Source organism: Apteryx mantelli, chromosome 8 (assembly GCF_036417845.1).
Source record: "Apteryx mantelli isolate bAptMan1 chromosome 8, bAptMan1.hap1, whole genome shotgun sequence".
NCBI classification, from domain to species: Eukaryota; Metazoa; Chordata; class Aves; order Apterygiformes; family Apterygidae; genus Apteryx; species Apteryx mantelli.
In genome coordinates, this window is record NC_089985.1 from 38,918,084 (window position 1) to 38,933,229 (window position 15,146).

The 15,146-nt window shown below is 39.9% G+C and overlaps 2 protein-coding genes across 4 annotated transcripts in view; one reads left to right on the forward strand and one right to left on the reverse strand.

Annotated features, from left to right (window-relative positions):
* Positions 1–2,808, forward strand: part of FGGY (FGGY carbohydrate kinase domain containing) — a 312,847-nt gene extending 310,039 nt beyond the window's left edge. For all 3 annotated transcript variants that reach the window (XM_067301318.1, XM_067301319.1, XM_067301320.1), the window contains 2 exons: positions 1,638–1,699; positions 2,568–2,808. In XM_067301318.1, the coding sequence (XP_067157419.1) occupies positions 1,638–1,699; positions 2,568–2,649 (144 nt within the window). In that variant the 3' untranslated portion in view covers positions 2,650–2,808. The remainder of the gene's footprint in view (positions 1–1,637; positions 1,700–2,567) is intronic.
* Positions 2,809–4,738: 1,930 nt separating this feature from the next.
* Positions 4,739–13,339, reverse strand: LOC106493887 (E3 ubiquitin-protein ligase RNF170-like). Its single transcript, XM_067300804.1, has 5 exons — positions 13,271–13,339; positions 12,203–12,311; positions 7,630–7,703; positions 7,018–7,128; positions 4,739–6,027 (listed from the first exon to the last, which is right to left on the reverse strand). Exons 1-5 carry the CDS (start codon positions 13,337–13,339, stop codon positions 5,722–5,724), a joined length of 669 nt encoding a protein of 222 aa, XP_067156905.1. The 3' UTR covers positions 4,739–5,721.
* Positions 13,340–15,146: the final 1,807 nt, after the last annotated feature.

Consider the following 15,146-nt stretch of genomic DNA (forward strand, 5'->3'; position numbering starts at 1 on the left):
GTTTTATCAGGAGCATTAATAAGAGTAAAATCCTGACTGTGCTGGCATCGCTGTCAGTGCCTTTTACTTTGGCAGAGCCAGGCAGAGCCAGGATTTCATCTAGTATTTACCCTCTGGAGTAGACAAATAACACATTTAGATTGGCATTATAAAAGGATTTGTTGATGCTGTGTGACAAAAGAAGCAAACACCCCCAGAACATACCAGGTAATGCAGGTACAGGTTCAGCCAGGCAGGCAGAGCGCCGTGGGGCCACCTCCTGCACTGGCACGCGAGCGCCATCCCAGGCCCTGTGCGTCTAGTTGAACAGACAGTGCTGGGCATGGGAGAAAGAGCAGCTGTTGGCTTTATGGGCAGTCCGGTTGCATCCTGGCATTTAGGTCATGATCATGTTTCTTTAACACAGGGGAAAGGAGAAACCGGAAGATATAAGGTGTGCACATCACTTGCTTATCCTCAGAGCCTCTCTGCCTGTTCTGGGTCGGTGAAATTGTGCTTACATTGCTCGTCTACGTTGTAGTGCTCTGTGAGATCCTCAGCTGTAAAATGCTGGATTAGTGGAGCGCAAAGTTTTTACTACAGCAGATATTACAGACTATAAAATCATCCAACCCTTTAAAACATCGAGCCATAATATTTGACTAGATGGCTTCCAGCAGTAGCAGCTTGCGCAGGCTGACTGTTCTATCGGGGTCATTCTGATATTCTCATCATGTTACGCTTTAGGTGCTAGTATTAAAACAGATTTAAGATCTTGCTTAGAAACTATAAAGGCTGATAATAGGTTTAGTGAGACGCTGATAGTTGAATCTTGATCTTTTATAATATATTTAACACTGTTACATCTGAAAGCTATTGCTCTAATGGTTCTTGTGATCTAACTTCCACTTAAAATAGTTTGAGCCTGCTGCCTCCACCCTTGCCTAAGAGCTTGAGCTTGATCCTCTACTAACATTGGTGATTAGTGTTTCATTCCAGTGGGTTTGCTCAGGAGAATCCCTAGAAAATCCAAATCTCACAGAGATCAGGAAAGGAATCGAACTACTTGGTCTTCTCCCTTCCACAAGTGACGCTGTCCTGGAGAATCCTTCTGCAGGGGATTCTGCAAAATCCCCTCATCTGACTTTGTTTTGGCCAAAAGCAGAATAGGATCAAACTCTGTTCTTACACCTTCATCCTAGAAGACGAGGGCAGCGGTGGGCTCCAGAACAGTACTTGGCAAGTTACATTTAGCTTCTGGAGCACACTCGAGCCCTCTCCTTGCTACAGGGAATTGATACTTTAAGAAAACAATTAAGGGATCTCATGTAAAGTATCATTTTATTTGTGAAATCACCCCTCTGGGGATGCAGTGTTTAATATTTCCTTTGGTTAGTGTAAATAATAAAAGATAAATCTGTTCTGCCTCAGCTTCCCAATAAGAAAGAGGAACAGATTTTGGTTTACTGAGAGGTCTGCAATACTTTGTTCTCATGACTACTATATAATGGGATTGAACATATTTTATGCCATCTGGCCTGTTCAGCTGAAACAAAATACAACAGTAATGTTCCGATTGGTTTTGAAACATCTTGTTCTTGTCAAAAAGTATTTTAAATCAAAACAGGCTTTTCCAGTTTGTGTTTGTCTTTTACTAGGAGGCCATGGCGAAAATGGGAAAAATTGGGAGAGTCGTGCAGCCAAACCATGGAGATAAAAGGTAATTCTGGGTTTTGTGCGTTCACCTATGAGAATTTACTTAAAATGAATTTAAGGCCTGTCTTTTCCTAGCGCTGCTTGAATGCAGTGATATTTATGACTCAGATTTTTTAAGGGTTGTATGGGCACGCAGCTCTTTAACATAGGCGAAGGCATTCATTTGCTATCAGTAGGGTGTCAGCACTGGAGCCAGCAACTCTCTACCCATTCCCCCGGCTTTCCTTGGCAAGCAAAAGTCCCGAGCGGCGTGAGAGACGTGGGAAAACGCCGCGAAGTCACCAGGCGGGGCTAAACCAACGCCAGCTGCGTCCGCAAAACGGGGACTTGGGGTCCCGCGTCACTGTTTGGCAGTTTGACGCGCGCTTCCCACGTTAGCTGGGTGCGATGGCTGTGCGGTGCCTGCGGCGGCGGCGGCCGGAGCCCCGAGCGGCCCCTGCAGCGCGGCCCCTGCGCGGCGGCGGCCGAGGGTCGCGGGCGCCACCTGGCGGCGGCGGGACGCGGCGGGAGGGAGCGAGCGCAGAGTCTCCGCTAAAAGCCTCGCAGACCTCGGGGCTCTCTGCTCGGCGCGCAAGCGGGTAACGCAGCGCCGGAGCCCGCCTGGGCCCGCTGCCACCCGCAGGCAGCTCTGGAGGAAGAACCGAGAGTCCAGGCTGGCGGCGGGGTGAACGCAAGGTGTAAGGACGGCTTGAAGTCGCTTGTTTGGGTGGAAGCCGTGCTCCGGCAGCACGTAGGACTCTGATCCTGGCAAAGCTTGTAATTATAGGAGAGTCAAAGCTGCTTGGATGCTTCAGTGAAGAGAGCAAACATGTATTACAGGGGATTTAAATCTTAAAATCTCAGGCTTTGTTCAATTTAACTTTTTTACACAGATTTTATGACAAGAAATACGAAGTATTTTTGAAACTTGTGGAACATCAGAGAGAGTATCGTTCTATCATGAAAAGCTTCTAATCCAGATCACATAGGCTGGGAACAATATGGGTGACAAATTTCCACGTACTTTAGGCAGAGGTAATTTCTTCTTACTGTGTTGTTCACTGTAAAGATATACCTTTATCATTAAAAATGTACGTTTTCATTTTTAATTAAAAATAAAATGCATTCATTTCAGCGTGAGGCACTGGGTATTTTCTGTCTGCGATCCATGCACACCAGGGACAAAGAATAATCATTTACTCCAGTCAGAGAAAACAGAACCAGACCAGCTGCTGGTACCCCGGTGCCGCTATTCAGAGCGTGGCCACAAGCAGGAACAGCATAAGAAGCAATTTCGCTGATGTAAGGCAGTCCCCCAAGTGAGGTGGGCTTGAATCACTAACCTTCGCCATGCTTTTCACAGATAACCATCGGCTGCACTGCAAATGGGCCTTTAAATTCTAGCATTGCTACAGCTAAGACTGAGATGTGATTTCCATTATAAAATACCATATATTTTTTTTACTATGATTATAGTATTTTTTTGGTGGGTGATATTTGGGAATCACTTTTGCAGCTGAGAAATGTTTTTCTCTCTATTTTTTTCTGTTTCCTACCTCTTTTTTTCTGTCTCCATTCTTGCAGAGCAGTCATTTTTATGTCAAAACTTTGAGCCATTTTGGCTTTTGCAAGTAACTAGCTCTCAGTGCACATTAATCACAGTGCAGATGTGAAACAGCCCACTGTTGATATTGAAGGATTAAGCTGAACAGGCGCGGTTGCTGAAAATACGCTCATAGTGCAGGTGCATTCCTTCTGTCCTGCCAGCTGCTTCCCGGGGAGTCAGCCCTGAAGCAGGCCAGCTCTCCGCGTCCATTCCCACATTGCTTCAGGCAGACCCAGCTCAAAATGTGCTCCAGAGCTAAACTGAGTGACAGCGGAGAATGCAGCGGGACAGAAAGCAGATTTTCCTTCCTTAGACTAGCATTTGTTAATGCTCAGAAACCTTCCTGTGATCCACGTCAGAGCTGTCCCCTGGGCAGCTTGCTGGCCAAATCGAGTCAGCCAGAGGCTTTTATTTGTTCTCAGATGATTTTGAAGGCTGCCCTGGACAGTTAATCCTACAGGATGCTGTCAGGGTCACACCTCCAGATCAGGGCATGACTGGCCTGTGGAAGGAGAGAAGTTGGACGCTCTGGCTGTATACAGGAAAAATGTTTCACCTCAGAGCGCAAATTGTTTTGATCTTGCAAGATCTGAATCCTGCCAGTGCCTTCAGTGAGATTCTCTCACAAATTCTCTCTGCCATTTGTCTATTACTTAGTAATGAAAGATAATATTCTGTTTAAAAAGCAAAACCAGGGGCCCTAACTGAGGGAAGAGATGAAGAAGCAAGAGACAGAACAGAAAAGCACATGTAAACCAACTGTAACTCTGCCATAGGTCACTAATGAGACCCCTTGATTTCTTAAACTACAATCTGCCACCCTCTTGGTGAGCCCTTATTATGCAAAAGAAACAACCTACAGTCCATTTACATGGAGTTAGTATTCATATAAATGGACTCCATCTTTATACACTTAACTTGATAGAAATTCCAGTCTTTAGTAATGGCATAGGCTGTAATTCCCAGTTAAATGCAAACAGAAGTTACACAATAACAAAATTACACTTAGAGAATTTGGAAAATAATAGTTCCTGGGTTTTTTTATGCTAGCAGTCAGCATTCAAAAACATCTGGTAATTTTTTTAAAGAAACAATGCACTTCCTGCCTTGTAGTTCATGGAAAAGCAATTGTTACCATTTCCAAAGTACCCATTGTTAAGAGAAACAGCTTTACAAGTTCAGGGACATAATTAAAGACAATGACAGTTGATGGGAATAAAATGAAGAAACATCATAACAAAAAGTGTAACAAGCAAGAAAACTCGTGCAACATAATGGTATATCATAGCATACAATTCAAAAGCACAATAAAAAATGTCAACTGAAAATACACAGAAAGAAAAAACAGATGGAGACCAGCGTATTGTGAACAATAAATATTAATATATTTTAATATATCTGTCTTATACATATATCTATATACAACTAATATGTAAAAATGAAGTCCATTGACTCCAAACATATAGCAAATGTACAGGTTATACAAGGACAGATATATAACATTGTCTGGTACTGTACCAGTATTTTTAACTCTTTGCAGATCAACACAGACACACCAACTTTAGCAAACTTTCCATAAACTTCCTGCGATTTATATCACCATCATAAATTTGACTTTGATCTCTCTGGCTGCTCTGGTACCAAGCCTTAACAAGGAAGTCACAAGGAGCGTACAAAGTCTACAAAGGAAACACACGGTCGTGTTGACTTTGTTAAAACTTAGATGCACAAAGTTCAAGGAAGCTGTGTACCTTGCATAGGCCTTTATGAAAGTGTTACGCTGGGATCTGTTCACATTTCTTGTATGATCTTTTTAATGCTGTTCTCTCCTTGTAATACTTCTACTTTATAATTGCATTTTTGTTTCAAGCCAGTGTTGCTAAGAGTTTCATATTGCCCATTTTGGAATCTGGCCTGTACTTATTACAGAGCTGTAAGAATCTGTTTTGCAATGGATGTGTAATTAGCTATGATAGCACAAAGCGCCAGTACAAGATTTTGCAGAGGTATTATCTAACATTCCTTGTGTCATACAAGACTTAGCAAATTCTACAGTTTGCTAACTTCTTAAATGAAAATTTTATTCAAATTGAGCCAAGATGTAAAATGTTAAAGTTAAAGAGTTCTAAAAATCTTCAACTGCAAGTTGATTAGCTTTGCAATTTTAGGGTTTAGGCCTCATTCATAGCTTTAGGCACTTTCAGTTCAGGTATTTTATATGAATATAAGGGGTAGAGGAGTCCAGCATGAAAGAACCTAGCAAATATACATTGCATATAAAAGTAGCCTTCTAAGCATTTGCACACTGAATCACTTGGCCATGCCAAGTATCTCTGAGTCCTGCTTCAGCCTTTGTCCGCAGCAGAATGATGAATCCATCATAGGCTGCCCCGAATCAAGGTGAAGCCTCTCACCATTTGATGAAGTTTGAGAAATCAAAGTCAGGATTCTGACAGCATGCTCTGAGATGCAGACCTCGCCATATCTACCCCGTCTGATATAATTTGTGGACAAATGTTTATCATGCATATTAAAAGAAGGAAAACTACCACCATGTCATCAGCTGCTCCAAGTATTCTACAGAGAAGCCCAGGCATCGTGTCAAATGGAGAAGGTAAGCATATGATTGCTCCGAAGGAGCATACAACAACTCTTAGGAAAAAAATCCATACGAGACCATCCCAGGTAAAGATTCGTCGCAACACAACAGTCAGGAATAACGGCATGTCATAAAGGTAATCTGCAAACTAAATATTCAGATGTGAGTTATGCTATGTTACATTCTAATTCATGTTGAACAAGTCTCTAAGCACTTTTAGATTCAAATCTCTTGAATGTAAAAACTTTCTGTGCTGTCCAAGTCCACCTACGCAGTTTAATTATTTTCTAGGATCTAGGGGCACACTTCTAAAAGGAATCCCCATTCCCCTAGCACTTTGAAAAGAAACTATTATGCATGTTGTTGAATCCTTTTGGAAACTGGGCCTTAATTGTTGCTTGAGTATATGCCTCTCTATGCTATAGGACTGAGTGATTATTCCTCTTCATTAATGCTAGTTTATTGGGTTGAAAAATAACATTCTCCTCCACAGTGCCTAGTTTATTTAGTCCCTGGATTAAAGCAAGCTCCACAGTCCTTTTCAGGCTCCCTACCAGGATGTGACAGGAAAGGAAGACTTGCTTTGGTGATACTCTACGTGCTGTCAAGAACGGGCCTCACTTGTGCCTTCAGCCCTCATCTTTCACATCATTTCCACTGCCTGTTGTGTCTCTGTACCCGCTGGGATTCTAGCTGTAATAAAGTACAGAGCCAGCATGGACTGCTCACATTTGGTGATACCTAGGGAAGAAAACAGCTGCTTTGTATGTTGGAATATGAATTGCACAAAAATTTTAGAGGCAGATTAAAATCCTAGAGTTCAGATCTGAACTCATATTTGAAAGTTCCAGGCTGATCATCTCTAGTTCTGCTTTGCCTCCTATGTTTCGTCTCACACTACTTTCTCCTCCCTGCCAGGATGGCTGCAGAATGGCTCCTTTGAGCTAGGAGCGCCAAGAAGCACTTCTACTGGAAGATGCTGAATCCAGTAGTGAATGGTAAGCCTTCCCTATGATACCACAAATAAGTGCATAAAGAGATAATTCACATGCTTATACAAATTTGTTTTCATTGCTCTTTTAATCCAGTATGTGCTATGCAGTCCTAAGTAGGTAAATGTGGAATTATAAACACTTACAGGTCGAGGTTGCCCTGAGAAACGCTTGTTGTAATCTCTAATGTCATGTACAATTTGTTTGGTTGGTTTATCTTGTTGCTTTTCACAAGAGATGTTATCCAGGAGAATCACCTTCATTAAGAGAAAATAAACATTAGCACTGTATATTTTAATCTTCAGTGTTAAGGATACTGTTCTGTAGTACATACCTGTCCATATTCTCCCTCTCAAGTTGATCTTTGTCGAGTGTCAGTAGTTCCACTATAGCAAGAATATTTACTAAATGCAAACTTCTTTTATAACCTGCATGCAATCTTCCAGTACAACAGGCAGCCTCTGGCATGGGTCAGATGAGATTAAGAAGTTCTGTATTGTTTTTTATGGAGTATTATGCTGGAGATTCAATGAACTATACAAAAGTAAGATGCTGGAGGCCTGTTTAATATTTCACAGAGTTGCCTGATATGACATGTGTCAAATGATAAATGCGAATGGCTTCAGTGTCATTCAAGTCTAAGTGGGTTTTGAAATGCTATGGAAAATCAGAGGATAGATAAAGTTGATTCTAAGTGTTCAAGCTTCTCATTTTGTAGTTACCATAATGCAGATGACTACAAGGGAGATAACTCTTACCTTTTGTCTGCAGAGAGGGCAGGTTATTGCTCCTAACCAGGGACTATGTTTCCAGTATGCAATTAGACAGGAACCTACAAAAAATTAAATGATCAAATTAAGATATATGGAGCACATTTAAGGATATTTAATTTGTATAAGGTAGTTATCAGAATTAATAAACCCCCTTTCTACAACTGACTGTAAAATTAGCTTAATTCTTTGCTTTCATTTTAATATGTGGTTTTACTTTGCAAAGTGACTGTGTAAAAACAGTGCCTTAGATCTTCTACACCAATATATGCAGAGATACACAGACTCCCTGAGGGAGACTTTGATATTTTTATTCCTGTTGATAGCATCTTACCCTTGAAGCTCCCTTGACTGTGGTTGAGGCGCTCAGGAATACGGGTACCCTTCCAATTTATGTGTACATAGCACAGCGCAATGCAGACTGCTGTGTTGGCTGCTGTGGACGAAAGCAGTTTAGCTGCAGAACTGTGGAGCTCCTCCAGAGCCAATGCATCCTTTAAGGGTTCTGAGGGCTAATTATCCCCAAAAAACCAACCCACACAGCCAAGGGACAGCCTGTTCGTTCAAAGTCCTGCCAGGTACAACACACCTTGTAGCGATGAAGTATCATACACTGGGCTGTTTTGTCCTCTTGCTTTAATTTTTTTCTTACTACATTTCAACTCTGTTACCCCTTTGGAACTGCAGAGCTCTGGAAGAACAAGTTGCTGCATTCTTCTTCATTCTTAACATGACAACTGATAGCTATCTTCCAAATGCAATGTCATCTTTTCTTATACTTAGGTGTCAAGTATACAAGAGGGCAGAGGACACTAAGGCTAGACTGCACATATTACTGACAGCAGTGGTTGACGTACGCAAATGTCAGTGCTGGCATTAACAGCAAATACAGCAAGGCATAAATAGCATCTAATCAGCAGCAGCACAGCTTGACTTTCAGCTCCCAGGCTCGCTGTGCACTGTGACAGGTCAAGAAAAAAAAATGTCTTAACATGTAAACTGATCAAATTTGACAAGGACCCCAGTGAAAACAGAAGCAGAACACTGCACTGCTGTTTTGATGGAGTTGTTTTATGGAAATGAACCATGCTCTTTGTTCTTAAGAATAACCAGGGCCAGTAAGTAGATTCTTGTAAGCAAGAAGTCTTCAGGAGCCCTCAGTGCAGGGTTTTTCTGCACCCAGACATTCTTTGTCCATTGTCACTGAAAAGTGGATATTAGAGAAACAATGTGTTCGAATCAAATATATAAATGGTAACGATGTTATCAATTATGTCCTCTAAAATAGGGACGTTAAATTTGGCCTAAAGATATTTTTATGAGCCTCGCCCTAATTGTTAGAACAATGCTTTTTACTTTTGTTTTCAGTTGAGTGCAGGTTTTTTCTTTATGACTCTTCTATTCTGTTTGCCTACACAGAACAGTTGGTAGGGCACATGACTGTGTTTATATCTAAATCCCCATGCGGTATGTATAAACTCAGTCTGGCAGCCAGCTTCAAGGTTTTGCTTCAACTTTTGCATTTGACAAACATCACGCCTGACTTCAGGAACTGTTCTGAATATCTAGGTCCAGATCCTGCATTGTGATCAACGTGGGTGTATTGTTGTGCCTATGCACCACCCTACTGGTGACAATGGGATAATAAAGGATCCCTTAGTTCTTCAAGGGCTTTAAAAAAGCATCCAGTAGAAATTAAAATTTGCTACATGCAGAATCATTTATTTAGTAGAACAGGAAAGGCAGGACTCCTCTGAAGTTGACCTATTTGTACTTCAATGCATTTTTCATAAAATAGGCAAAATCCTGTTTTAATCTAGCTTGCTACGCAACCTTCTGAGGGAGTCCATAGGTTTCTCTAAAATAGCTCTGTGGTTATAGTTAATTAGAAAAAAATAATATTGCTGCAGGATCACTTTTCACTTGAACTTCCTGAACATATGGTTCAAACTGAAGCTGAAAAGGAAAACTTCAGGACAAACTGTATGAGTTACTACTAATAATAAAATCAGACTTTTTTTTATAAGTCCACATTAATCTTCTTTAAAAGCTCTGGGTTGACCACATTTTCTAAATGAAACTTTTACCAAAGTGGAATTTATTAAGAGTGTGCAGCATTGCCTTAGCTCTGTTCCGGAGGGCATCCAGGAAAGTTTTATTACTAATTTCAGTCGCAACAGACTTAGATCTATGCAGAATGGTTTTGATAAGCCCAGTGTAACGTTTTATTGGTTTAAGACATGAAAAACAGACATGTTACAGAGACTGCTTCTACTGTATAAATATAGTCATGACATGTATAATGCATTGCACTGGAATCTATGCTTCAGAGTGTAAATGATGAGGTACTTGGGGAAAGTAAAGCCTAACTAAACATATATAGCTAATGATAACAATATACAAAGCTTGTATTTGGTACTTCTCTGCAGGTCTCCAGATGTTATAAAAACAAAGCCCATTATGTCTTATTCACAGATGGAAAAGGGAAAATTAAACCGGGCCAGAGAAAGAAGAAAGGTAATGATTTTGTTGTTATGTCTGTCTTTGTATTTGAAACTATAACTTCTGCGATATTATTTGAAACATGTTTTGAGGCCTTATGAGCCTTTTTGTTCTGGAGTGAGTTATATTCAAAGCATCCCATCTGCATATGCGAGCATGTTATAAAGCAGGTTATGTGCATAAAAACATGAAACACCCTGAAGTATTTATATGATGTCACTCATGTGGCCCTACAAAGAGCCCCTAGTTGCTGGTGATTCATTGATTTGCAGTGGTTTCACAGGATGGGGATAGTGGCAGTGTTGAGTGAGTTGTTCTGGGTGAGCATCATTTCAGTTGGGAGAAAAATGGCACTTTCTAGAAAACAAAAATGTGCTTTTATCGCAACAGCATTAACAGCATAATGCCTTGTACTCATTTATGCTCAGACCTTTTTATAACACTCGTACATGGTGAAAAAAAGTGTAAATGGCTTGTGAATATAGCTTACACTTGCTTTAAAGTCTCTAAAATCCCACAATAGCAGAAAGGAGCTTTATGGCTCTGCCCACTGCCTTTTGACATATCTTGCTGTTGCAGTGTCAGATATTACTGCCTCCAGCTGTCCCCCTGCCCCTCTGCCAGAGATTACTGATCTCATGCTGCACAGTAGCACTAAGGGACCTTCACTGGCAGTTTCTGCCTCATCAGATCATGAAAACTGGTTCTCTTCTGTCACCCCTGTTGTGGGGACAGTGGCCTTCAGCAAGGGACGTGGCAAGCGATTGGGGCAGTGAGGTTGTAAACCACACCTGTAATTCCCTGCAGGATGTGTGCCAGAGGTCTGAGAGAAAACAAAGTTCTGTCCAGGTATCCTAGTGGCCTTATCCTGCTCCCTTTGGAAGCAGATGCAAAGCTCCCACTGACTCTAATGGTACAGAATGTGGGCCTTAAAAATCCTGAGATCCCCTTTAGAAATGGAATATACCTCACTCCACTATTTTGTGTTTCATCCTTGTCTTCCTTTGAAAAGTTATTTAAATTTGTTAAATCCTAACTGTATTCCTTAGTAGCCTCAAACAAGGCATTTAGCAGATGCATGTGTCTACAGAATTAAGGTTTTACTTAGATTATCCAGTGAATTTAGCTGCACTGGATGAGGCCAGGAGACCACACTGCAGGCAGCCTCAAAAAAAGGACCCTCACATTGTTTTGCCAGGCAATGTGTCTAAATCCGGACCTGACACTTTCCTGTTAAGCCAGATCCTGGATTGGAATAAAGAGTTACTGAGTGTGCATCATGATGTCTTCAAACATGTTTTCTCCATATGACCACAGTGATTTACTTAAAAAAAGATAAACAGATTAAAAGAAGGTTTATACATGACTAAAACTCACTTTTATAATAGTATAGTGTGTAACTTCCACTAAATTTTCATTTACAGTTCTTTTACAGTACTATAAATTATGGTGATTATGCCTTATTTCTCTAGATTACTTCTGTTTTATTTTATGCAATTGTTTCACACAGGAGAAAGCCTGTGGAACATACAGTCAGAATCAATTAACAGCTGAGTTTTTATGCTGTTCAGTACTGATACGTAGAAAGATAAGCTGTCTGCCCATGAGTGAGTTCATGCTAGAAGATAAGACTGTTTGTTATATCTTGAGCTTTTATGGTCACAAATTGTACAATTGTAAGACTGTTAATTTCTGTAACTAAGGTTTTTGCATAGTTGAATACAAACTGTGTGTTTTTATGGACCTTCTTCCCATTCCATGAGTTTGTACTGTAATTTAACAGTATCCTGTGAGATGATCTGCTGTCTGCTTCTCTTAGGAATTCCTGGGCATTTCAAAAGCTCTTGAGCACCTTGTAAATGTGAAAGCAATAAGCAAATAAAAATATTGTTACTGATTTTTTTTGGTGATTTAAAGATGGGACTTCTCCTGCTTCTAGTGGCAGAACTTACATTAATTCCGGGGAAAAAGCTTGGACTGTTACATTTGTAGAACTTGAGAACTCTGTAAGAAGATTTAGCAGCCTGTATAAGCATTGTACTGTATCTAGAAAACTTACCACAGAATAGATGTCCACAGTTGGTTTCTACTGGGAAAGTAGCTGTTTGGAGACAGATTGGGCAGCTGAAGTCACTGTGATTACAAGGTCGCCAAATTTGGAGTGATTCCTGGAAGAGTAGTAGTACAGAGTCTTTACTAAATTAATATTTTGATTGACATATTCAGTCAATTAATATGACTTCAGTCCTATTAATAATAATGTACTATGAATGGCAGAGATTCACAGAAACCAAGTATGAATGATATGTAACTAATAATTACCTCAGCAGATAAGGAAAATCAGGCACAAAGAAATGATTTTTTTAATCCTACAGAAAGAATCGGTGTCAGAGGTAGGATCACAATGCCAAGTTTCTGTTTCCAGTGGTATATTCACAGGCCACTGGATAATATTTATATTTTGGAGGCCAGAAGAGTTAGAACCACTGGCTTGTCTAGTTACCATTATTATCAGACAGTACCCAAGGTCTGCCTTAATGTTCTTGGATCTTTTTCCTCCCTCTTTATAGTCATGTGTATCACATAAATGTACGTAAATAAAGACTGGTGCATTTTCTGCCTTCCTTGGGATGGCAGTGTGTATTATAGGCTATGTAGCAAAAAGTCTCCTTAAAAAGACTGCTTTCAAACAACCCTCTCCTTTGCTTAGGAAGGTCTGTAATTAAGAATAATACTGAGCTGTGTTTTTAGAGCGTGAAGATAGGAGTTTTGTCTGTCTCTGAAATCCTAAAGAGACATTTTGAAATCCAAAGTGTGTGTACTTGTATTATAATATTTCCGGAGTAGTCTACCCCCCAATGGAAAGGCTGAAGGATGTATGTTGTTCTTCCAATATTTGTTCCTAAATCATTGCCTAAAAGCAGTAAAAATCTGTTTGGCAGTATATTCATCTGTGCCAGGATTGTTTGATACAGTGAGAAATAAAATAACAATTCTTACTTTATTCTGGTTCCCTGACACAACAGAAGGTTTTTGCCAGCTTTATTATGATGTATTAGCTAATCCGTAATGGATGATCCGCCTGCCTGTTTTGTCATAGCATATGAAAGAGCAATTTACATCTGACCATAATTTCATTGCCGCAACCATAATAAGTCTTTGAAGAAAGTCTAATAATAATGCGGTTAGTGTCCATTCCTTTTGGAGGTAAGGTTATTTCAATTTTTGTATTAGTCCCAGAAACAAAGGAGCTCTTCTGAAATTGGGAGGGAGCCTCCAAAGAAGTTCATCTGCTTTAAGGCGGTGTCTTGAAGGTTAGCGATACTAACTGTCCTCCACTGCCTATGCGTGTTTAGAGAGGTTCAGCAGGAGACCAGCATCAGTTGCAGTTTTATTTTGCACTTTGATCAAAAAATGGTGAACTCCATAGTTCTGCAGAGGATCAGCATTATATGGAATAGGCATTTTTTTTCCATTACTGAAATAAGGCATTCAGATATGATGATCTCACACTTTGAGATTATAGTATCACTGTACGCTTGCTGTCTCTTGTTGCCCAACAAGAAGGCAAGTGCCAAACAGCTTGTTTGTCTTTCAAATATTGAATTGGCCCCATCTTCCTGACAGATCAATGAATACACTTCTGTATATTTGACCTATTTATAGAAGTTCTGATAAAGAGAAAATTGAACAGATTTTAGATTTTGCATGTCAAATATTGGTAGATACAGAATGACTGTGAAGATTCAAGCTCATCTGACTGCAGATAAAGATTAAATTTTTTATTTAATTAATTTTTTCTAATGTAATGATTCCAAGAAAAAAGGAGGATGTTGTCATGCAGATCTGCCAAACAAATGACCATGAAACCTGGTATCTCTTGCCACTGCCATGCCTAAAATATTTCTGTAACGAGGATCTGTAAACAAGAACTGGAGGTTTTAAAACAAAAGGTCATAACTACTGGAAAGAGTCTTTCTCCTTTACTGTTCATGAAGTTATAAATATATGTGGTTCTGATACCCAGTAGTTTAGATGCTGAAGATGCCTACATGTTTTTTCAGATTTTCCCCTCTATGCACTGATAAGACTCTCTTGATTACCTGCTAAGATAACAATCACGCAATAGCTCAACAAAACTGGGATTATTCAATATGAATAAATAAAATATTACAAAGTGCAAATTCAAGTCCAACACACTGACAAGTGACCTCCTGGCAAACGTAATGCCATAATGTTACTCAAAATACGTACGGCACTTCACATTCCTATATCTTGACTCCCCATGCAGTGCTGATGAGATATTTGCAGCGTCAGAAAGGCATTATTTCAACTGATGTAAACAGTAACAGTTTACATCAGCTGAGGAACTGCCCCAGAATGGACAACCATTGTGTTTGCAAAAACTGCATATATTGCATAAGCTGATTAGGTATCGGCTCTTTACTTTTGCAGAGTAATAACACGCACATTTCTTTAGCTTTGTCTCATACAAAAAATGGAACCAAATGTGTTTCTAATTATGTAATAGATATTCAATCAGGAGAAACTCAGCATTCCCAGACCGTAACAGTTGGAAATTCTGAAAAGTTCTCTTGCCCTCTGCAACCTCAACAACTCTAAACTGCTTGTGTATTTTGTATTAGAATGTGTTGTACAATAATTAAGTTACAACATGATTCCTAGGGGACAAATGATTATGCTTTTTTTTGGATGACTCATCTGCTGACTTACATGAGCAAATCTATAGAAACAGAGTTTGTGCTGTTTAGAAAATGGGAAAATTGAATGTTACTGCATTGTTCCATGATATCAGTGCCACACAGAGGGGTTGGAAACTTGTCAGCTAACTGCAAGTTGCTGTTGAGACATTGAAAATTTTTAAGTTTTGTTCTCAAAGCATTTGAGTTAGAGATAGGACTCTGTGACTTAGAGAGGAAAGAACCAGGCAATAATCCTGTAATAATGACACCATATAAAAAATATGTGCATGTATATGTATA